This window comes from Balaenoptera acutorostrata, chromosome 4, assembly GCF_949987535.1.
Source record: "Balaenoptera acutorostrata chromosome 4, mBalAcu1.1, whole genome shotgun sequence".
In the NCBI taxonomy this organism is placed as follows: domain Eukaryota; kingdom Metazoa; phylum Chordata; class Mammalia; order Artiodactyla; family Balaenopteridae; genus Balaenoptera; species Balaenoptera acutorostrata.
In genome coordinates this window covers 132,693,467-132,718,577 of record NC_080067.1, presented here as the reverse complement: position 1 = coordinate 132,718,577, position 25,111 = coordinate 132,693,467, and the positions used below count along the sequence as shown (strand labels likewise).

General features: G+C 39.1%; 1 protein-coding gene across 1 annotated transcript; it reads left to right on the top strand.

Moving 5' to 3' along the window:
- Positions 1 to 2,269: 2,269 nt before the first annotated feature.
- On the top strand, positions 2,270 to 25,087 carry MRPL39 (mitochondrial ribosomal protein L39). Its single transcript, XM_007164137.3, has 10 exons — positions 2,270 to 2,374; positions 3,158 to 3,364; positions 5,165 to 5,304; positions 8,023 to 8,122; positions 9,198 to 9,265; positions 13,034 to 13,146; positions 16,018 to 16,083; positions 17,308 to 17,461; positions 22,041 to 22,104; positions 24,984 to 25,087. Exons 1-10 carry the CDS (start codon positions 2,311 to 2,313, stop codon positions 24,989 to 24,991), a joined length of 984 nt encoding a protein of 327 aa, XP_007164199.1. The 5' UTR covers positions 2,270 to 2,310; the 3' UTR covers positions 24,992 to 25,087.
- The last annotated feature ends 24 nt before the right edge of the window (positions 25,088 to 25,111 follow it).

Genomic DNA, 25,111 nt, shown 5'->3' with positions numbered 1-25,111 from the left:
TATATAACGTTATAATCCTTCATCATTATTCTTTTTGTAATTCAAACTATATTTGTACAATGGGAGCCCCCTTTAAGCTGAATCCTGTGTCCTTTTAACATGTTTCTTCCTGTCTTTGAGTATTTTCTTGCCTTCTGGCACAATAAGATGCTCTAAGTTCACCTTCGATATTTACTGTCACAGACCTGATTCTTTTTATTTGGGAGGGAAATTGAGAAAGTGAGACTAAGATTTGGGGAGAGGGGTGATAAAGAAGGGGGCAAGATAGGAGATTTAGGGTAAGGAAATATTTTGGGGGATTCTTGGCCAAATATCTAACTCAGGTAGGTCTCTCAAGCTCTCCCAACCTGAATTTCCTCTCCTAGAAAATGAAGATTAATATGCTTATTGCATGAGTAGGTTGTGAGTAAACCTGATTGATTGGCATGTTCAATATGACTGGCCATACATTCAGTATTTGTTGGACAATATCATTTCTAACATCCTTCCAGCCAACTTAATTTCTGTGATACTTGTGACTTCCAATTACTGCTTCCTGAGCAATTCATGATTAAACTTGCTTAAATTTATGTTCTGAGGCTTTGTTTAAGAATTACTCTAAAATGTTCTGAAGGCAACTACATGAGGTTAAATGGGGACAGACTCGAAAAGGCTAGCGAAACAAAGATCACCAAGGGATCAAATTAAAGGAGGAAGCAAAAAATACACATTTTTTGCTGATACATACACATCACACATATATATTGATGTATGCATATTTCGTGTTTGTTTTGAAATAGTATCTTAATTGAGAGGTGGTCCGGTAAAACGCAGACTGGGTTTAAATCCAAGTCCGGACACTTACTTACATTCCTCATTTAAAAAGTGAAGATAATTATACTTTCCCTGTGCAGTTGTTGCGAATGTACAATTTTGGCCAAGGTGACAGATCTAACAAGCACAGAGTCTTCTTTTTTTCTTGCAGTTTTATAAATAATGTACAACTCTGTTTAAGGTGTACAGCATAATGATTTGACATATGTATATATTGCAAAATGATCACCATAATAAGCTTAGTTAACTTCCATCACCTCATAAAGTTACGAAAACAAAATACTTTTTCCTCGTGATGAGAACTTTTAGAATTTCCGCTTTTAGCAACTTTCTAATACACCATATAGCATTGTTGATTATAGTCATCATGTTGTACGTTACATCCCCAGTACTTATCTTATAACTAGGTTTGTGCCTTATGACCACCGTTCCCCAATTTCCTGGCAAGAGGGAGTCTTAACGGTGCCCATCTGTTCCTTAGCCAGTATCGCCACCTGGTGGTGGTGTGTTTCAATTGCAAGTCAAGGAGCAGAGTGGGGAAAGGCCTTGGGCTGAATTTGTCAATTTACACGATTTAAATAAAGCTATAGCAGTAAACAACTTTGAATAAGAGCATTTCCATACTAAACCTCTGGGATGCTTACTTCAATAGCAGCAACATCCTAGTCCGACAAAGGAATCAGACACTGCGCTGAATGCAAAGGCATTCAGTCGTTCAACAAATATACATTGAGCGCCTACTGTGTGCCACGCTGCGTTCTGGGCGCTTGGGATCCATCAGTGAACAAGAGACAAAAATTCCACCCTTTAACATGGGATCCTTTTAACGTGCTCTCTATATAGTATATAAATTAATCTAGATAATTGTAAAACGCTCTACGGATTACAAAGTTCCCTCCAACGTCAACAGGACACGTTTTGAGGTCCATATTACTACGGCTAAATAAATGGAGAAGCCGGGCGCAGACCCACTCCAGCTACCCTAAGAACTCACCCTTGCAAAACCGAGAGTTAAGCCAAGAGCTTGAAGATGCCATCGACGTGGCCGGCTGGGCTGACCACGAAAGTAAGAGTAAACAGACGTCATCTTTTCTCAATTTTTCTCCCCAGAAACATACTTTGAGAGAAACAAGGGTTTCGCCCAGCAGGCGGGGATCGAACCTGCGGAGGGCGGAGGGTGACGGCGAGTGTCGGGCTCTGCGGCTCCAAAGGAGACGCTTGTCCCCCTGCAGAGCCCACCGGGTGGCTGACCGGCCGCCGTGGGGCCCAGGACCTCCGGGTCATCCTCCGCGCGCCGGCAACAAGCCGGGCTCTGGACGCCAGGCCTCCAGCGACTCTCAGCGAGGCGCGAGCGCGCCCCCTGGTGGCGGATGCAGCCCGACAGCCTGGCCCGGAACAAAATTCTCTGACGGAACCTGGGGTGCGCGCTCGGAGTTTCCGGGGAAGAAGACGGAGAAGGACCTGCGCACGGCGGTTCCTAGGGCCGTGGAGGAGGCAATGTCCGTAGGAGTCTGGAGCTTGCGGCTCTGGCGGGCCGCCCCCGGCGGCGGGGCTGGCTGGAGTGAGTTTTAGCGGCCGTAGGGTCAGGGAGGGAGGCTTAGAGGATGGTGTCTGCCCAGATTGGGCCCGAGGCCGGTCCCGCGGGGTTGGGGGCCGAGGAGGGTCTTTTGAGTCCCTGCTGTGTTGGCCGCCCCCTCCCGGCCTTGGGGTACAAATCTCGGGACCCGAGAGAGACGGGGAGGGCAGGGGCGGGGCCGTGGGAGGAGCTTGGGGCGCCCCTGGGAGGGAGACCACGTTCCGGTGCAAACGTGTCCTTATTTTCCCATTGGACTCGTACATGCCTTGCCAAATCCTCTGATTTGGGGTTTGGAAAATAAGCTTAGCATTTCTCGCTCTACATATGGAGAGTTTTGGCGTGGGACCTGCAGTCTCGTGGAGCTTTCTTGTCCCCAAGACGTTTTCAAAGCGACAGTTTTGCTCACCTTTCCAATGACTGGTCTGGTTTTGACTCCACTTCCTGGTTACTTTTTGCCCGTTATTGTAAAGCACAGATTGGAATACGACCGAGGAAACTGGTGGGAAGTGGCGATCTGATGGTGAAAGCAAAGTTGAAGTAAAGGCGCGGATCAGGGCAGGCTGCAGTTCTTTTCCGTGGGCGTTTTAATTATTAATATTAGAAAGGGGTTTAAGTTTACTTCTGAACTCATTTTGGCGAACAGCGTTTAAAATTCCCTTGCCTCCTATTCTTTCCTTGGTGGAGGATGGTGATACGGGAGGGGAACAGGGTGGGGCAATATATTATTTTTTTTGGTCAGTTTTCACATTTATTGTAACTTCTGCACAGGATTTATAGCAACATCACCTGCTTCTCAGCTGTCACCGACCGAACTGACAGAAATGCAGAATGATCTCTTTAACAAAGAGAAAAAAAGGCAGCTCTCATTAACTCCCCGAACTGAGAAGATTGAAGTTAAGCACGTTGGGAAAGCTGACCCTGGCACTGTCTTTGTCATGAATAAAAACATTTCAACTCCTTATAGTTGTGCCATGCGTAAGTAACGAATCAGGGTACCATTGTGAAGATTTTGCATAAATCAGGAGAAGAACCGGTGCAGAGGAGACAAGATGCTGTAATTGCTCCCTGAACTTCCCGGAAGTTCTCCTTTATCTAGCATCTTCCTGCGTGTTCACTGCGGGCTTAGCAGTTGAGGGTACTGTGGGTCTTGAAAGGTTGGTGCTGTAATGCATAGGTCGTCCTGGGACTTGCTGGAATCTGGCTGAGTTTAGAGGGCTGTCATTGTTTCCTGCAGGAGGCAGACCTGAAAGCATTGCTACTAGTGTGCTTGCCCCTTTTAGACACACTGTGGTGTAATGGCAGCAGTTACCATGTGAGTCCCATTAAAGGATTTTGGGGTGGAGGGACTGCCCTGGCCTCAGATGATCAGCTTTTTTTGGCCTTCTTTTCCTTTTCTGCTCTTTATAGCCTAACTTAAGTCTTTTATCTGCTCACCACTTGCCTCTGTGTGTGTTGTGTCTTTGTTTACATTTACATGTACATGTAGTAAATGTGTGAGTGCATGGGGTGAATGTGATTGGGGTAAAAATGTTTGTTGTGTTCATATCTTAAGGGAGAAAACAAGGCCCTGTGTGTGATTTGGTGTGGAAATGAAGGGAACAAGGCCTCTATGTTATTTTCGATCAAAATGCTTTTGTAGTAGCTTTGATAGAACTGGTAACGTTTAAATTCCGAAAGAACAAAAAGTAGATACGTACACCTACATGCTCGCTCATATATGACTGGCTGCGTTGTTCAGATTTTTGGAAAACTCAGTAATGATTCCATTTAAGTAATTAATTTTAGTTAAAAGCTTAAGCTGACCTGCCGAGTGTGTACTCTCAATCTTCCTTTACTTTGGCACTTGAATTAGTACTTATAATTGCTTACTTGTTTGGCAAGCATTTATTGAACCTCTGCTGTAGGATAGGCATTAGGAATACAGAGGAGGCTAAGACACAGCTCAGGCCCTTAAGGAGTTTTACACACATCACATGTAGAGATGAAGCCTCTGAACCACTCTTAGCATGACCGCTGCCCTCAGACTTGCTTGTCACTCATATCGTCAATCATTCAATAAATTTTATTGAGTACCTAGTGTATTTCAGGCCTGATGCTAGTCTCTAGATATACTGGCGAGTGAGCAAAAATAGGCATGATCCCCGCCTTATGGAACTTATTAAGACCTGTGGTTTGACCACTTCTGTGAATAGCTGGGTACTCAAAAAACATCTAATCAGGGTTGGAGTTGCATTCTGGAGTCGTATAACAGACCAGAGCTGATTGGTTTATGTGTGAATTCATACTGATAATTATTGAATAAAAACTGGTAACTATGGTATTTAACTTGAAGAGTCCATGTTAGGGAAGTAAAGATGGTTTGGGAGCAAGACCCCAAACCCATCTAGAACAGACTTACTGGGATGTATATTTATATATTTTCCCTTATAAATTGTGTGTACATATAGCCAAATATATCAGCAGCAGAGATGCTGCTCTCTGAATATTTAAGTGTAGCTCTTGGAAAACTATTTTATTACTTAATAATTGACAGATTAATTTCAAGTTAGACTTAGCCTTAATGATTTTTGTTTGGGTAATTTCATTAATAATTAGCAATACATTGGATGTGTTGGGAATTATTTTTTTATTGGCTACAAATCTTTCTTTTCTCCCCAAAAAAGCTTGCAGAATCTTGCCTTTCTGTTGTTTTATTTCTTAATGTAGCACTTAAACATGTACTTTTTCACTTGGGTTTTGTTAGAGTTAGATCTTCAATCTGTTTTAAATTCCTAGATTTAAGTGAGTGGTACTGCAGGAAGTCCATTCTGGCTCTTGTGGACGGACAGCCTTGGGACATGTATAAGCCTTTGACCAAGTCATGTGAAATTAAATTTCTTACTTTCAAAGATGATGATCCAGGAGAAGTCAATAAGGTATTTCTGCCTCTATGTTCTTTGGTACCCTTCCCCCCAGTTTTTTCTAGTCTTTTTTTAAATTAAAATCTGTTTCCTATGGAGTTTGAAATGTACAGATCTGGCCAAGGTCAAATGTTGTACTGTACTAGATAATCAGAGTTTTACTTGGTAGATTAGGCATGTTCATAGTTCAAAACTCTTCAGTGGCATAAATGTCTCTGTATTTTGGTTTGAGAAAACTAAATGACATTCATATCTTCGTTCAGCTTACTTTTATTAGTCACCCTGTATAGTTCAGTAATTTCATTCTTGTCTTTCACCATCTTTTCTGGATTATTTCAATAACTTTTTAACTTTCCCACCCCCCCACCCTTTTTTAATCTGAAAGTCTTCCTTAATAGTCCTGCAAGAGTTTTATTAAATGATGTGACTAAGGATGATGTCACTTATCCCTAAAGAACTTGCCTACCTGATAACCGTTCATATAACTTTCCCAGTTCTGCGTGGACACTTTTCTCACCCCTGCCTGCCTTTTGAGCTTCACCTTCCACGGCATCTTCCACTTCCTCTTTGCTCCAGCCACACTGGAGGACTTGGTCACTAATGGTTTCTGTTGTGTTATCCTCCTTGCTTTTGTTGATGCTCTTCGAGTATTTTCTTTCCTCCCTATTAAAATCCTGTTTATCTATTATAGTTCCATTAAAATGCCATATGCTCTGTGGAACTTCTCAGTTTCTTCTTGTCAGAATGAATCCCTCTTTTCTTCTGGGCCTCACAACACTTGGCTAGTGTCTCTAGATACAGTAGTTTGATTTTCCCTTGTAATACGAACTGTTGAATGTACTGGATTTTTGGCTCTGTGAAGACAGGGATCATGTCCCTTATTAGATCTTGTCCTTGACTTACATACAGTAGGTATTTAATAAATATTTGTTGAAATGAAATACTTAAAGAAGGAAATGGTAGGCATGATAATAGTAGTAGCTAACATTGAACATTTATTGTATATCAGGCACTGTTTTAGTGATTCACAGGTATTGACTCATGTAATCCTCACTAAAAAAAAATCCCGTAAAAGGTGCTATTATCTCCTTTTTACAGATAAATAAACTCAGGCAAAGAGAGGTGTAGCTTGACCAAGGTTACCAGTTTGCTAAGTGGCTGAGCCTGGATTTGAACCTAGGCATTGACCCTGGAGTTCACCAGACATTAAAAACAATCAAGTCAGATAGATGAAGAAGTGCATTTTGCTACTGGCCTTCAAGGCCTGGGTTTGCATTTATTTTTAGTGTATTTGTGTGGTTGTGTAGAACACATTCTGGAGCAGTCTCTGCCATGTGCAACCAAATGAGCCCACTCTTGTTGTCCTCAGATAACGGAGAAGAGCTTAGGAAAGTCAAGTGCCTAGTGATAGCAGTGCCAGTACAGAGCTTAAGATGGTGTAGGACTTATGTTTGTCTTTATGACTCTGGGAAGGCCATTGCATGGATACCCATATTGGGCATGTCCATGGATCAAAATGCTAGTGAGATGAAAGCCCAGTTAATAGTGAGGTTGCTTTGTTATAAATATGAATAACCTAAGTGATACGTGATGTTAGGTATAGGATAGGAGTCATAAATAATTCTTTTTTTTAAAAAAAATTATTATTTAATTTTTATTTATTTATTTTTAGCTGCATTGGGTGTTTGTTGCCGTGTGCGGGCTTTCTCTAGCTGCAGCAAGCGGGGGCTACTCTTCGTTGCGGTGCGCGGGCTTCTCATTGCAGTGGCTTCTCTTGTTGCGGAGCACGGGCTCTAGGCGCGCGGGCTTCAGTAGTTGTGGCACGCGGGCTCAGCAGTGGTGGCTCGTGGACTCTAGAGCGCAGGCTTAGTACTTGTGTCGCACGGACTTAGTTGCTTCGTGGCATGTGGGATCTTCCTGGACCAGGGCTTGAACCTATGTCCCCTGCATTGGCAGGTGGATTCTTTTTTTTTTTTTTTTTTTTTTTTTTTTTTTAAAGATTTATTTATTGATTGATTCATTACTATGTTGGGTCTTCATTTCTGTGCGAGGGCTTTCTCTAGTTGTGGCGAGTGGGGGCCACTCTTCATCGCGGTGCGCGGGCCTCTCACTATCGCGGCCTCTCTTGTTGCGGAGCACAGGCTCCAGACGCGCAGGCTCAGTAGTTGTGGCTCACGGGCCCAGTCGCTCCGCGGCATGTGGGATCCTCCCAGACCAGGGCGCGAACCCGTGTCCCCTGCATTAGCAGGCAGACTCTCAACCGCTGCGCCACCAGGGAAGCCCGGCAGGTGGATTCTTAACCACTGTGCCACCAGGGAAGCCCATAAATAATTCTTAAAAGTTGGGTTAACCCTCCATATTTATGTACGTTATAAACAGGTACATATTAATATATTTATTTTACTTTAGCACAAGTTTGTTAACAAGTTAACTTTATCCTGGGTTAAAAATAAAATTACTACCGATAGTAAAACTGTTTATTGGTTGATAAACATTATAGTGTCTGATATCTTATACAAACATTGCTAACCACATGAAGTTGGTGCTTTATTCTTTTGTGGGTTTTGCTTGGTGGTGGTAATGTCATGGTCTGATGGTAACCATTTCTAAATGCAGAGATGGACAGATATTTGAGAAATGGTTCCTAAGTCAAAAGTCAACCTAAATTTTAATATTAAAGAAATGTTAGTAAATCTTATGTTTATTATGTTTGTGTGTATTTTATTTTTCTAGGCTTATTGGCGTTCTTGTGCCATGATGATGGGTTGTGTGATAGAGAGGGCATTCAAAGATGAATATGTGGTCAGTTTGGTCAGAGCTCCAGAAGTTCCAGGTGATGTACACATATAAATAAATAAATAAACACACACACACACACACACACACATACACATATGTGTGTGTGTGTGTGTGTGTGTGTGTGTATAGACACACACACTTTCTGTAATCTTTGAATATTTTGGTACCTATTTTTGATGTTGTATAGAGTTCACTTCTAATTTAGTCTAATATAAATTACCATCATACATACATTCCATTTATTATGGGTAACAGAATCCGTCCTATTACTGTCATATATACCTTCTATTTATAATGGTAAAAAAATCCATCTTATTTAATTATTGGAGGTCAATTATTAACATAATAGGATTAGAGGAGAATGTTTCTTTTGAATGTGAATTTCATGTAATTATATTGTGTCAGTATTTATTTCTTACCATTTTAAGTACTTATTTCCGAACAGAATGTGAGGAGGAGGAGATATGAGTATAAATAGACTTCTGTAGAAAACTGTGTTTAGGTGGTACCATTTCACCAGAAATGACCCTGACACTGGAGAGGAATACCATTTTGGGGAGGTGGAACAGTTCACATTCTTTGTAATTTTCCTAAAACTAGGATTTTGCAACAGTATGTGTAATAGGATCACAATTGTATTTTTTTTTTAAAAAGGTGGAAGTTTATATACCAAAAAATATTTGATTTGGCAATAAGAGATTTTAAACAAAACAACAAAAAATGAAATTTAGAAGATATTAAAAAAATTAAACATTTCATGTCCATTTAGTTATTCATCTACTTATTAAATATCTTACTCTTTGGGAATTTTTATATCTAGTAACTAATATTTGAGCTCTCTATGGTGGTAATATTCCTGAAGAAAATGTGAATGGTTAAAAAATACTGGTGATGTTGGGTTAACAGAAAGGTGAGTTAGTTTTATGGTGGGGGGAAAGTTGGTACAGCTCTGACAAGTAGCTGGAATAATGGTGACAATTTTATAATTTGTAGTGTTGGGAGAGATTTTTGACCCTTCATTTTATGGTCTAAATATTCATTTGTTGCAAATTAGTAACTTTCTACCCTAACAGATTTGACTTTGCTTTTTATTTTGGTTGGATTTACAGTAATCACTGGAGCCTTCTGCTATGATGTAGTTTTGGATAAGAGACTTGATGAGTGGATGCCAACAAAAGTAAGTCTACTCTTTGGAGTATTAATTTTAGAGTCTGTGCCTTTCTTTGTTGGAACGATTCCTGTGTTAGTATTGTTGAATGGTACTGCATGTTGAGGATATTTAAAAGAATCAGTCAATCTTTATTGTTGCTTTTTAGTGTATTTAAGACAGATGTATATGATTGAGGGTATTCACAACAGCGAGGTACCCAGCATAAAATATAGAAGCTTAACTATCTTGGTTGATGTGGGGGTGAGAGACCTGGAGCCTTACCTCCTTGGATCTTTGGAGCACAATTTGAAAACCACTGCCCTAAGCCATTTTAAGCCTATTGCATCCTGAGATCTTCCTATCAACAAGGGTTACATTGAGAGTTGGGGAGCGGTGAATTAAAATATCAGGCTTTGACAAAGGTAACCCAAATAGCCGCAAACTAAATAGCAGCAAACTAGCCTCTTCTGGACTGGTCTGCCGTGATAAGGACGGTGCTCCTTGTTGGTCTGGGACTGGGATAGCAGCAGGAGCCTGGCTAACAGAGTGAATCTAGATCAGGTGCTGTGTAGGTAGAGGATGCTGACGGCTTTCAAAAGTCAAGCCTAGAGGCTTAGTTATGATTGGGGAGAACAGACAAATGCCTAATTCTTAATGAAGCAAAACTGTATGTCCTACAGATTGGAAGGCTGGAGATCAGAAGAGGGGAGGCAGTGTAGCATACCATTTTATCAATTCCACTATGTACATTTTTTTCACATTTTAATATCTCTGAAAACAAATGTGTCTTTTGTTTGTTTCTATAACTTTTTTTAATTAAACTTTTTTTAGTTGAAGAAAATTATAGATACACATGGAGTTGTAAGGAATAATGCATAGAGATTCCATGTTCCTTTTACTCAGTTTCCCCAATGGTATTATCTTCCGAAACCATAGTACCATATCACAACCAGGATATTGACACTGATACAGCCAAGAACGTTTCTTTTTTTTTTTTTAATTTATTTATTATTTATTTATTATTTATTTTTGGCTGTGTTGGGTCTTCGTTTCTGTGCGAGGGCTTTCTCTAGTTGCGGCAAGCGGGGGCCACTCTTCATCGCGATGCACGGGCCTCTCACTATCGCGGCCTCTCTTGTTGTGGAGCACAGGCTCCAAACGCACAGGCTCAGTAGCTGTGGCTCACGGGCCTAGTTGCTCCGCGGCATGTGGGATCTTCCCAGACCAGGGCTCGAACCCGTGTCCCCTGCATTGGCAGGCAGATTCTCAACCACTGCACTACCAGGGAAGCCCGCCAAGAACATTTCTATCACTGCCAAAATTACCCACATTTCTCTTTAGTCTCCATCCCCCCCATCCTTAAACTGTGGCAACCACTAATCTGTTCTCTATGTGTATAGTTTTGTCATTTCAAGAATGTTATGTAAATGAAATCATTCAGTATGTAATCTTTTGGGATTGACTTTTTTCACTCAGTGTAATTCTCTGGAGCAAATGTGACTTACAGTAGATAGCATCTTATGATTATAACTGGTAATGTTTTTTCTTAGTGGTGCATCTTGGATTTAGTGAAATATTGTAGTTTCTAAAAGCAAAAATTTTGGAGTCAGCCAGCAAATGCATGGAAAGATGCTCAACATCACCAGTCATTAGAGAAATGCAGATCGAAACCACAATGAGGTATCACCTCACACCAGTCAGAATGGCCATCATCAAAAAATCTATAAACAATAAATGCTGGAGAGGGTGCAGAGAAAAGGGAACCCTCCTGCACTGTTGGTGGGAATGTAAATTGATACAGCCACTATGGAGAACAGTATGGAGGTTCCTTAAAAAACTAAATATAGAACTACCATATGACCCAGCAATCCCACTACTGGGCATATACCCTGAGAAAACCATAATTCAAAAAGAGTCATGTACCAAAATGTTCATTGCAGCTCTATTTACAATAGCCAGGACATGGAAGCAACCTAAATGTCCATCAACAGATGAATGGATAAAGAAGATGTGGCACTTATAGACAATGGAATATTACTCAGCCATAAAAAGGAACGAAATTGAGTTATTTGTAGTGAGGTGGATGGACCTGGGATCTGTCATACTGAGTGAAGTAAGTCAGAAAGAGAAAAACAAATACCGTATGCTAATGCATATATATGGAATTTTAAAAAGCCGTACTGATGAACCTAGTGGCAGGGCAGGAATAAAGACGCAGACCTGGAGAACAGACTTGAGGGCACGGGGGGTTGGGGGTGGGGAGGGGAAGCTGTAACGAAGTGAGAGAGTAGCATTGACGTATATATACTACCAAATGTAAGCTAGATAGCTAGTGGGAAGCAGCCGCATAGCACAGGGAGATCAGCTCGGTGCTTTGTGACCACCTAGAGGGGTGGGATAGGGAGGGTGGGAGGGAGGCTCAAGAGGGAGGGGATATGGGGATATATGTATACATATAGCTGATTCACTTTGTTGTACAGCAGAAACTAACACAACATTGTAAGGCATTTATACTCCAATAAAGATGTGGGGGGGAAAAAAAAAAAGGAAATCCAAATGACAGCTGAAAAAAAAAAATTTGGAGTCAGGGAAGATCCAGGTTTAAATGCTGGCTTTGACAGTTATTTCTTGTGTAATCCTGCCGTTACTGCTTAATATCAAGAGAGAGAGAGGAGGGAAACAGGAAGGAAAAAGGAGAGAAAGGGAGAGAGGGAAGAGAGGTATTGGGAGAGATGGGGGCGGGGTGAGGGGAGAGTTTGGAATGGTTTCTTCATGATCTGTGGACTCGTGGCAATATAATTTTTTTTTCAAGTCTGTCAAGGTTCTTTATTGGGGGAGTTAAGTAGAAACTGAGATGAAAATTTAAGTCTCATTATGTATGAAACTTGCTGCCTCCTTTTCCTTTTTTTAAAGATAAAACTTTAAAAAATAAATGTACTAGTTAATTGCAGGCACCATGGGGTTTAGAAAGTGGGGGAAAGTTACAGTCAAGTAACAGCTATATTAAACCATGAATGTGCATTGGTTATACAGAAAATTATCCATTTAAGAATGGAGAAGAGTCATTTCATTCAAAAGAGTCTATTAGGAAGTTTATGGAAAGAACTTTATTACAAAAATTATTTGCATAATAGTGCTTGATCTTTTCTGTATTAGTTATGATTTATAGTGTGAAAACTCAACTATAGTTTTTATTAAAAATCTCATAAAGATTGTTAATGTGTATTATTAATCATTTTAATTGTGTAAAATTGACATTTTCATTAAACAGAAATTTCTAATATTGGATTTATGCTATATTTTGGACATGGCCAATGATGACATAACATTTCCTAGTGAAAGTTTCTGAATCACATAAATAATAATTTTTTCCTCATGCATTTATTTAAAAAGCTTAGTTTTACTCATAGTGTAAACAAATTTTTGTATCTTACCATTTACTTATTAGTATTTCTACTTGTTGCACCATCATTTTAATAAACATTTATAGGGCTGTATAATTTGAATGAAATGTTTATTAAAATTTCTTTGTAGGATTATCCATAATAATTATTTCTAACAGGCAGCTATTTAATTACAAGTTTTATAATTTATAGAATTGGGAGAAATTGCTAATTGTATATTTTATGATTCCAGTATTTAATTGTTGCAAATTAATGCTTTCTTTCCTAGCAAATTTGCTTTTTGCTTTTTGTTGTAGTTGGACTTATAATATTAAGCATACAGTTTTATCTGCCTTATAGGAAAATGTTTTTAAGTAAATTGTTACAAAAGGTTAATACTTTCATTTTTAAGGAGAACCTATGTTCCTTCACAAAAGATGCTCGTGCTTTAATTTATAAAGATCTTCCATTTGAAACTCTGGAAGTTGAAGCAAAAGTGGCGTTAGAAATATTTCAACACAATAAGTAAGTGTTGGCTTCCTTTTAAACAAAATTAAACCTCCCAAAGTTGTATGCAGTGAAGAAAATTCAGCTCTTAATAACTTTCATATTTGATGTATTTATGTAGCACTTTTTACTTTTTAGCTCTGGGATCTCTTTTCTGCACCAGCCTATTTGCTTTTGTTCATCTCATTATTTCACTGAGAAGAAGTGCCCCTGCCACACCTTTGATAATTTTCTGACTTTGTCTTACTTCTCTTTTTCTTTGGCTAGTCCTTTTCTTTATATCACCATAGCAATATGTTTCCCTTTTTTCCTTCCATTGTGAAGTGGTAGCCTACGTTAAGAAACTGCATTATTTTGAATTTAAACTTAAATTTATTTAAACTGTTGCATTTGGCAACCTTTCCTTCCCATCTTTCCACTCTTCAGATGAAAAGGGTAAGACAGAAAATACCAGCTGTTCGGAGGCAGCTAACAGCTGAAGTAAAACATTCACACAGATCTTAGTCTTCTGTAGGGGAATTAACCATTTGATAGATTTTCTTCGCCAACATGTTAAATCCTGCCTGCCTTCTCAATTCCCTTTTTCACTCAGAAAACTTCCAATTTATCTTCTACTAATTGTGAGAACATAACTAAATTTTAATGTTAAACTAATTAAAATCAGAATTAATTAGAAAGGAATATCTGCATTGCAAAAAATCATATAGATACTAGATTCGAAAGCCAAAATATGCACCTGCAAATTGTTAAAGATAATGGTTTGGAATTTCTTTAGCTATTTATAAAATGAGGCACAGATTCTCATGGGGCTAGTTTATAATATTTAGCATATTTTGGAACCAGTGTACTTAGAAAGCAGTAGGAATATACTGAACTGGAGTACAAATAATTCTTTACAACTAAATTACCATTAATTCTATAAGAAAATTCCTTAAATTATCAGAATTTATCAAGTCACCTCCCCCACCACAATTCTAGGGCTGTGTTGTCCAATAGGAATATAATGTGAGTCATCTATATAACTAAATTTCCTAGTTAGCTACATTAAAAAAAATTCAAAATAAAGGTGAAGTTAATTTTTTTTTCTTTCTTTTTTTTTTTTAAATGTGGTCTATTGTTTTTTTTTTAAATTTAATTAATTAATTAATTTATTTTTGGCAGTGTTGGGTCTTCGTTTCTGTGCGAGGGCTTTCTCTAGTTGCGGCAAGTGGGGGCCACTCTTCATCGCGGTGCGCGGGCCTCTCACTATCGCAGCCTCTCTTGTTGTGGAGCACAGGCTCCAGACGCGCAGGCTCAGTAGTTGTGGCTCACGGGCCTAGTTGCTCCGCGGCATGTGGGATCTTCCCAGACCAGGGCTCGAACCCGTGTCCCCTGCATTGGCAGGCAGATTCTCAACCACTGCGCCACCTGGGAAGCCCTGAAGTTAATTTTAATAAAACAGTTTTATTTAAACAGTATATCTGAAACATTTCAACATGTGATTGATATTAAAAACTTAATATTTTATAATTCTCTTTTTCATACTAAGTCTTCAGAATCTGGTGTGTATTTTACACTTAAGGCACATTTCAATTAGGACTAATTACATTGAAGTGCTCCATAGCTACCATATGGGGCAGCGTACTCTAGACTTTCATTTTATGTTACACTGAGATTTCCCTTTCCTCCCACTCAACTGTCAAAGTCTAGGAGAGACTTGTAGGACTTTGGTAACTTTAGGTGAATGTGTAAAGGGAGGTGAGAGATCATTTAGGGGCAAGTTTGAGGGGAGAGAGTTTTGGAGGTTGAAGGTGGATCAGTGATGGGGCCTTTCTCCTGTAGGGGGAACTTTCAGTGGCTTTGGCTCCCAGGGGACAGGAGTTTCTCTTAGAGGTGGGTCAAGAGGAACAAGTATTCAAGGGAATTGGCTCCCTCAGTAATCATCAGGGCTGTGGAAGAAGGGGTGTGGCAGTAAGTGGATGTTTTTGCACAAACTGACGCTTCCCAACCTTGCCACACGTGTGTAATGTTTGTTTAGCATTCTGGGGTAAATAGGCAAGGCCCTTAACAGTAAGTGGCAAGGTCATGATTTGAACCTGGGCTGTGCAGTTCCATCTGTACTATTCATTATACTGACAGACCCAAGTGGATTTGAGAGACATTTAGGCAGTAGAATTGATGTGACTTGGTAATGAATTGGACGGAGGTAATGTGGTGGGAGAAACAGGAATCAAGGAAATCTCTGAAGTTTTTCACTTGGAGATGTGGGTAGTTGGTGGTGTCCTTTACTAAACTAGGGAATTCAGGAATAAGAATAAGTTTGGTGAGAAAAGAGAGGGTGAGTTTTTGTTCAGTTTGAGAACTTGAGAGTGTAAGATGCTTGTAGACACCCTGGTTGATGTCTGGAGTGTTTTGGATATACAGTTTGGGGCTCAGAAGAGATGTGGATTAGAAGCAGAGGTGCAGAAGATATAAACACGTAAGTGGTAATTAAAACTGTGCAAATCAAGAAGCTAGCCCAGAGAGGATGCTTAGAGTGAAAAAAGTTTATGGACAGAACCCTTGAAGGGCAGGGAAAGAGAAGGGTGACCAGAGAGTTAAAATAACAAGCAGCAGGGAATGCCACAGAAGCCGGTGGAAAAGAACACTTTGAGAAGTGGAGGTGAGCAGTGGAAATAAGGACTAAAGAGTGTCCATTAGGTTGGCACCAAGGAGAACAGTTTGGTGGAGTTGTGAAGCTCTGGCCAGATTGAAGGAGGTGAGGTGTGAATGGGAGGTGAGGAAGGGCAGGTTCCAAGTGTAAACCCCTCTTGCAAAAATTATGGCTGAAGAGGAAGAGAAAGGGAAGTGGCTTTAAACACCTTTTTATACATTTAGAATTAAAACATTTGTTTCTTTGCTGCTTTTTAGGTACAAATTAGATTTCATAGAAGAGAAGGCATCTCAGAACCCTGAGAGAATAGTCAAGCTACACAGGTAAGTAAAAATATAAAAATTGACTGCTATGCTAATTTATAGGAAGGTTTAGTTTTATTGTTACCTGACTGGTGTATGACTGGAAAAGATTTGTACCTTAATTTGTTGTTCTTATTACCTTACTTTTTACTGCTTTGTTCAATTTTTTGCTATGGTGGTAATTGGAAGCTTTAAGTCATCTTCGGGAACAGTTGTGGTTTCTGTTCCTCATTTTATTGTTTGTTATTTTTATTTCTGAAAGAGTTGGAAACCATTGTAAGAAAATGTAATGTTTAGAGTTAATTTTGAAATTGGGCTAAATACTCATTGTTATGAATTGAACGTGATTCATATGTATATAGAAACATGAATATGACTAATTAGTTACTACTTATGTTACATATAAGGAAGTTATATCACAATGTGCTTTCTGATGCAAGGATGAGAGAAGTAAGACAATGCATTATGCAAAAATGGCTTCACGGCCTGTATCTGTTTTCTCAACTTCATGTTTTCTTGACTCAGATTTAACTTTTTTCCTCTAGGAAGCTGTCTTACATGCTAAATTCTAAACTCTGTTGCATTTAGTTGTTATAAGGTGATAGGATATCAGTTTTAGACATTGGATCCACTTGATAGCATGATGTGTTTAGTGATCTTAAAAATCTTTAAGGGGCTTCCCTGGTGGTGCAGTGGTTAAGAATCCTCCTGCCAATGCAGGGGACACAGGTTCCAGCCCTGGTCCGGGAAGATCCCACATGCCGCGGAGCAACTAAGCCCGTGTGCCACAACTACTGAGCCTGTGCTCTAGAGCCCACGAGCCACAACTACTGAAGCCCGTGCGCCTAGAGCCCGTGCTCTGCAACAAGAGAAGCCACCGCAGTGAGAAGACCGCTCACTGCAACGAAGAGTAGCCCCTGCTCGCCGCAACTAGAGAAAGCCCGCGCGCAGCAACAAAGACCCAGAGCAGCCAAATAAATAAATAATTAATTTAAAAAAATTATTTAAAAAATCTTTAAAATTATATCAATGCTAAGTAAGAAAAAGATTCATTGATTTTAATTTCTAAAATTTTAGTCTCATCACTTGAGATTGTTGTGTCAGGGGCTATTAGAGATGGAATTGATCCACATGGATTGTTCTTGATTAGGGATGTAATGGCAAAGAGAATGAATAGATTTTTTTTAACTATTGTAAGTGATTTGATTTTGAGGTTTTATTTGTTTATTTTTTAAATCGAATCAGATTTGGTGACTTCATTGATGTGAGTGAGGGCCCTCTTATTCCAAGAACAAGTATTTGTTTCCAGTACGAAGTGTCAGCGGTTCATAATCTTCAAGCCACCCAGTCAAGTCTTGTACGAAGATTCCAGGGTCTCTCTTTACCTGTGCACTTAAGAGTAAGTAAAGCTTAAAGTTTCAGGTCATTCAGTTTGGGTGTGAGTGTGATTCTGGTCTTGATTTTATACCAATTTGAAGGACATACATTTTAATTTTCGTTAAGTTGTGTAACACTAATATTTTGTCAACTTGGGTTTATGATTAAAATAATTTTACCCAGGATGTAAACAGATAATTTACAAAAGAAGTATTAGTTGAAAAAATTAAATCAAATTGAGATAGTTTTTCTTTTTTAATAAATTTATTTATTTATTTATTTTTGGCTGCATTGGGTCTTCGTTGCTGCGCGTGGGCTTTCTCTAGTTGTGGCGAGCGGGGGCTACTCTTCGTTGCTGTGCGCAGGCTTCTCATTGTGGTGGCCTCTCTCGCTGTGGAGCATGGGCTCTAGGTGCATGGGCTTCAGTAGTTGTGGCATGTGGGCTCTAGAGCGCAGGCTCAGTAGCTGTAGCGCATGGGCTTAGTTGCTCTGCGGCATGTGGGACCTTCCCGGTCCAGGTCTTGAACCTGTGTCCCCTGCATTGGCAGGCGGTTTCTTAACCACTGCGCCACCAGGGAAGTCCGAGATAGTATTTTTTTTTTTTTTTTCGAGATAGTATTTTTAATACTTCAAATTAGTATAGAGGAGGGTGCAGTGAGGAGTGGTGGAGCACATATTGATAGGACCTTCAGGGGTGCCTTTTGGCCTTACATTTGGCACGTTCTTCTCCCTAATCTATTTTGAAGATCTATTCCATATCATTTTCCGTATTACTCCCACCCATTGCTAATCCTTTTATTTTTTTAATTAAACTTCTGATTTAGAGATAATTGTAGATTTATATGCAGTCCTAAGAAATAATACAGAGAGATCCCAAGTACCTCTACCCAGTTTTTCCAATGGTAACATCTTGCAAAACTATTAGCACACTCTCACAGCCCGAGTATGGACATGGAAACAGTGACAATACAGAGCAGTTCCTTCACGAGGATCCCTCATGTTGGCCTTTGATGGCCACAGCCACTCACACCCACTCCCGTCTGCCCCGCCTCCACCTCCTTGCTCCTGGTAACTTCTCACTTGTTCCCCATTTCTATAATTTTGTCATTTCAAGAATGTCATATGAATGGGATCATTCAGTATTGTGATCTTTTGGGATTGGGTGTTTTCACTCAGCATAATTCTCTGGAGATTCATCTAAATTGTTGCATGTATCAGTATATCAATAGTTTGTTCCTTTTGGGCTTCCCTGGTGGCGCAGTGGTTAAGAATCCACCTGCCAGTGCAAGGGACACGGGTTCGATCCCTGGTCCGGGAAGATCCCACATGCCGCGGAGCAACTAAGCCCCTGCGCCACAACTGCTGAGCCTGCGCTCTAGAGCCCGCGAGCCACAACTACGGAGCCCGAGTGCCACAGCTACTGAAGCCCGCGCACCTAGAGCCTGTGCTCTGCAACAAGAGAAGCCACCCAATGAGAAGCCCGCGCACTGCAACGAAGAGTGGCCCCTGCTCACCACAACTAGAGAAAGCCTGTGCGCAGCAACAAAGACCCAATGCAGCCAAAAATAAAAATAAATAAATAAAAACAAAACAAAACAAAACAAAACAAAACAGAAAAAAAACTTGTTTGTTCCTTTTAATTGCTGAGTGGTATTCCTTGGTGTGGATATACCACAGTTTGTTTAGCCGTTCACTTGTTAAAGGATATTTGGGTTGCTTCTGGCTACTTTGAATAAAGCTATTATGAATAAAGCTGCTGTGAACATTGGTGTATAGGTTTCTGTGAATATATGTTTTCATTTCTTTGAGATAAATGCCCAGGAGTGCAATTGCTGGGTCATATGGCAGGGGCATGTTTAGTTTTTAAGAAACTACCAAGCTAAGTTCCAGTTTCTATTCCCACTAGCAGTGTGTGAATAATCAGTTTTTCTAATCCTTGCCAGCACTTGATGTTGTCAGTAATTTTTATTTTAGCTCTTCTGATGGGTTTGTAGTGGTTTCTTATTTAATTTTAATTTGCTTTTCCCTACTGGCCAGTTATGTTGAACATCTTTTCATGGGCTTACTTGCCATCTGTATATCTTTTTTTGATGAAATGTCTGTTCTTCTCTTTTGCCCACATTCTAATTGGATTGTTTGCTTTTTTACTGTTGTTTTGAGAGTTTTTTTTTTTTTTTAATATTCTGGATACTAGTTCTTTGCTAGATATGTAGTTTGCATATATTTTCTTTCTGTCTGTAGCTTGTCTTTTCCCTCTTAACAGGTTTTTACAGATCAGCAGTTTTTAATTTTGATGAAGTCCGGTTATCAGTTTTCCCTTTTATGGATCATGCTTTTGGTGTCAATTCTAAGAATTAAAGGCCCAGCCCTAGATCCCAAAGATTCTCCCCTATTCTTTTTCCTAAAAGTTTTATAGTTTTATATTTAAGTTTGTAGTTTATTTTGAGTTAAATTTTGTATAATGTGTGAGATTTAGGATGAGGTTCATTGTTTTCTTTTTCCCTATACTTGTCAAATTGCTCCAGTACCATTTGTTGAAAAGACTGTCCTTCCTCTGTTGAGTTGCTTTTGTACTGTTGTTAAAAATCAGTGGTCGTAAATGTGTGGGTCTATTTCTGGGTTCTCAATTGTGTTCCATTGATTTGTGTCTCTCTTCCAGATATCACACAATCTTGATTACTATAGCTTTAATAGGTCTTAAAATCAGGTAGAATAATTCCTCCCATGTTATTATTTGTTATAAAAATTGTTTTAGATATTCTAGATCCATTGCCTTTCCATTTAACTTTAGGGTAATCTTTTTTCTATCAATAAATCTTCCTGGGATTTTCTTTTTCCTTTTGCCCTACCCAGGTACGTGGGGAGTTTCTTGCCTTTTGGGAAGTCTGAGGTCTTTTGCCAGCATTCAGTAGGTGTTCTGTAGGAGTTGTTACACATGTAGATGTATTTCTGATGTATTTGTGGGGAGGAAGGTGATCTCCGCGTCTTACTCTTCTGCCATCTTCAATGGTTCTCTGTTGCTGGGATTTTGATAGGAATTTTATTAAACCTCTGTATCAGTTTGGGGAGAATTGATGTCTTTACTGCATTGAGCCTTCCAATCTATGAACACAATATATCTTTTCATTTATTTAAATCTTCTTTCATCCCTTTCATCAGCATTTTTTAGTTTTTAGCATACGTGTCCTTTACATGTTTTTTCCACACACCTTCCTTTCCTAGCTTTCTCCATTTCAGTAAATGATACTGTCATCTAGCCGGCTGTTTGAGGTAATCCTTGATTCTCTGTTTCCCTCATAGCCATGCCCCATCCCATCCATCAGCAAGTCCTTTCAACTCTTAACCCTAAAACATATTCCGAATGCATCCACGGCATAGCAGCTCATCTACTACTGCTTCCCTCCTCCCTGTTGCTTTCTCTTCACTCCCCTTCTTTGCTTTCATTCTTGCCCCCACAGCACATTCTCTGCTGAGTAGCCGAAATGAAGCTTTTAATATACGAATCAGATCATGCAATTCCTCTGCCCCAGACGTTCCAGTGGCTTCTCATGAACAAATGCCAACCCTTCACTCTGTCTCACAAAGCCCTATGTTGTCTGGCTCCTGCCTTTCTCTCTCTGACTTCATCTCATACCGCTTTTTCCATCACCCGTTATATTCCACTCACACCTTAAAGTCTCCCACCCGCTGCTCATTCTGCCTGAGCCAGGTATGGTTTTCCCTTTAACATACCATGCTGCTCTTCCTCCAGAAGGTTTGCATGTACATATTTAGTAATTTTACCTTTTATTACAGATTTTACCAGCTCATCCAGTTTGAAATAGTCCCTGACCCACCCATATCCCTCAGTATCACCTTCAGCTGAGTTAGTAACATTGATGTGGTCGTTTTGCACTTTGCAGTTTTCATTTATGCATTCTGACAATCCTCTGCTGCATGAGATTGTTACGAATTAAGGAAATTGGTTCTATAACTTTACTGTTGTCTTCATTAGTTTTTACTTGTTCTTTAGGGTAATTTACTAAATCCTCTAGGTCTGCTCTTTCAGTGTGAGATGTCACAGTTGGTTTTTTTTTTTTTAACATCTTTATTGGAGTATAATTGGTTTACAATGTTGTGTTAGTTTCTGCTGTATAACAAAGTGAATCAGCTATACGTATACATATATCCCCATATCCCCTCCTCTTGCGTCACAGTTGGTTCTTAATGAACCTTTCCTTGTGATTGCTTGTGATTTAAGAATGACCACTAGCATGTTGGAATTGGCTATTTAAGAAAAGAATGGGTGGAAAAGTGGGACAGATTTTTGCTTCCCATTAGAAGGAATGTGTTCTACGGTGGTAATGATTAAGAAGGACAAAGAGGAAGAATGGCATATTCAGTCCTTAAGTCTTTTTTCCTTAAATGCTAAACAAAGCAGCTGTTCTGTATAGTATGTACCCTTTTTCCCTACTTGAACTCACTTTTGGAACCACTTAGCCTCATTAGTACTGCCAAACTTTTTATGTATTTGTTTTGTTTAAAACCTGTGTAAAGACTCAGCCTCTTTTATTGTAACTTTTGTGCTTTATATAATTCATAGTAAATCTTTTCTTCTCAAGGCACATTTTACAATATGGAATAAACTACTGGAAAGGTCTCGGAAAATGGTGTTTTTGACAACATGTGAGTACATTTCTATCAAGAAATTTTCCTTGAAATTAAGCAACCACTACTACCACCACAACAAAATAATAAAGAAAAAAGAAAAGAGAAAGAAAGAAAAAAGTAATTAGTTGTCTCAGTAGCTAAAGTGGTATTGTGGTTGTTGACCCTGTTAGTATTTTGGCAAGAGAAAAGTTGTCATTTGGCAATTCTTTTCGTTTTTATTTGTTAGTATCATGGGAATGATATAGAACTTGAAGAAAAATAAGAATATTACCGTATAGTAGTTGTAGTTCTTAATGGTTGTAATGGTGTTAATTAGGTCTTGATAATTTTTTGGTAAACTTAATGAACATTTAAAGATTTGCCAGATATGATTTAAAACTGCCTCGACAGTTGACATATTAAATATGCAAATGTCCTGAAGAACCAAATTTGAATACTTGTGTTACTGTCATTTATTCTGTGTCACTAGCATCTAGATTTCACAAATAGGAATGATTATATTTCTTGACCACGATTATCCCTGTTCACTCTTTCAGAGACTAAGTGTTAACTTTTTACTTACATTATCTGATAGCTATCCTGTGTAACCTGGCCTCATGAACCCTTCCTAGTTACCCTAAGTTTCCACTCTAGTCAAGCTTACAAGTACACATCAAACTTACTTTCTTGTTTCTTTATTTTTTGTTTTAGTTTACCTTCTTCTGTCACTTCATTTTTTTCCAGCTTTATTGAAATACAGTTGCCATACAACATTGTGTAATCTTAAGGTATACTGTGTAATGATTCGTTATATTTATATATTGCAAAATGATTAACACAATAAGGTTAGTTAACACATCCATTATCTCAGAGAGTTAGCTTTTTTTTATGGTGAGAATGTTTAAAATCTCCTCTCTTAGCAACTTTCAAATATGTATTGCATACTGTTAACTCAAACTTATGCTCAGGTTTGTTTCTGTATGACAGTTATGTCTAGACTCTGTTTCCCATCCTCCTCCTGTCTATCTACATCCTACTCATTCTGCAAGACCTTGTCCAAATCTTACCTTCTCCATGTAGCATTCTCAGAGTAATCTCTGAACAAATATCCACCCCTGCAATTTCTGCTTGATTGTATACCTCCTCATATTGTTTTCTGATTATTTTTGCTAGTACATTTACATTGTGTTAACCCATTCAGGGTTTGTTGTATACTATGTGTAATGCCAAAGTTTGAACACAGCACTTGGCAAATGGGGATTACCCAATAAATTTTTATTGATTATTTTGCATGATGATGTGTAAACCTAGTCTTTATTAATGACTTTACAGATAGAATTCACTATTTAGGCACTTAGCTATAATGTTTTTGTGTAAAGGTGATGTAAATTTTCTTTTTCTCATGAGAAGAAAGTGTTTTTGAATAGGGAGAATAACTTTGTCTCTTTGGTTGGTCACAATGTCCATTTTAGATTAAGAAACTAGAGAAAAAAATGAGTCTATAAGAAATGTAGAAAAATAGTAGAGACAGTAACCTAGAGTATCTAGTAGAAATCAGTGATTAGCTGTTTTTGCAACATTTATTTTGGTTCAGTTTCCTTCTTCCACTGTTTGTTTGCTCGTCTAAAGGGAGTAGGTTAAACATACGGTTCATTGATTTAACTACACAGACTTATTGAATGTTTGTTATGTGCCAGGAACAGTGGGTACAGTAATGAACAAAATCTTCTTGCTGTCCTCAAGGAAGTTACTTGAACAAGATAACTAGACTTATAAGCAGACAATTCAGGTGTACATGTGGGGCTCTGGTGTAAGGAAGAGAAAGACCCAAACCCAGCTGTGAGGGGTTCGTTCAGGAAGCTTCCCAGGAATTGGTGTTTCTTAAGCTGGTTTTAATGGGTGAATAAAAGTGGGCCAGGCAGATAATTTGCTTGAGGATGGGTTTATCTCAGAGGAAGCTACTCGCCTAAGAGGCGTGGAGGAATGGAGTGCGTGGTGAATGTAAGATGAATCTGGATGCACAGTCACATGTAGGGTGGGTGATGAGTCCAGATCAGTTTGTTGGAAATAGAATATGAGGGGCTTGTCTTCCGTGAGGTAGAATTTGCATTCCCCTCCTGAAGGTGATTGGAGGACACTGGAGAATTTGAATAAGGAAGTGACCTATTGGTAAACTATTCCTGTGTAAAAGCTCATTCTGGGGGCAGCATGGAAGATGACTGTGACTTAAGCCATAGTAGATGATGAGATCCTGAAGTTCCTTCTGGCAGGGCAGTGAAAATGGCTGTGAGAGTTACTTAGGCGGAATTAATAGGACTGTTGATTAAATATGCAGGTAAGAGAACTGTGGATTCTCTCATGCCAGGCTTGGGCACCTGGGTAGAGCCCTTCACTGAAATAGATAATGCAGGAAGTAGGGCAGGTTTTGGGGGTGATGAGGAATACAGTTTAGCTCTGTTTGTTTGCTATGTCTGAGTGATATATAATAGAAATATTAACATACAGATATCTTTTTCTACTAAACCTGTATTATACTATGTTCAAAGTAGAATTATTGATTTTTTCCAACAAAATAGATTGATTTAAAATACCTTGTTGCAGCACTGCTGATATTTTTCTTATACTAATGATTTCATTTTATAGATGAAAAATAAAATGACCATCTTGAGAAGCCTAGCTATATGCCTCAGGTTGTATTTTTAATGGAATTGTTGTACTTGGTAATTTATATTGGGAAATTGGTCATGTAAGTTTTCTTCTCTTTCTCCTTAACTTTCTATAATAATTACTCTTGAAGGAGAAAGACAAAGACAGGGTCATTATAAGAGAAAGGCTGTGCAGTGATTTTAAATGGTGGGTGAAGGGTAAAACTAAAAGTGTTTATTAGAAAAGTAAAGCTATTTATGTTTTTACAGGTAACTGAAGATCAAACTCAGCCTACAGAGGAAAGTGCATCTGCCTAGTAACTTCCTCAAATTTAGATATGTATAGTAAATTAAAATAAAAGTTTTCTATGTAATGTTTGTGTGTGCTTTTTGTCTTT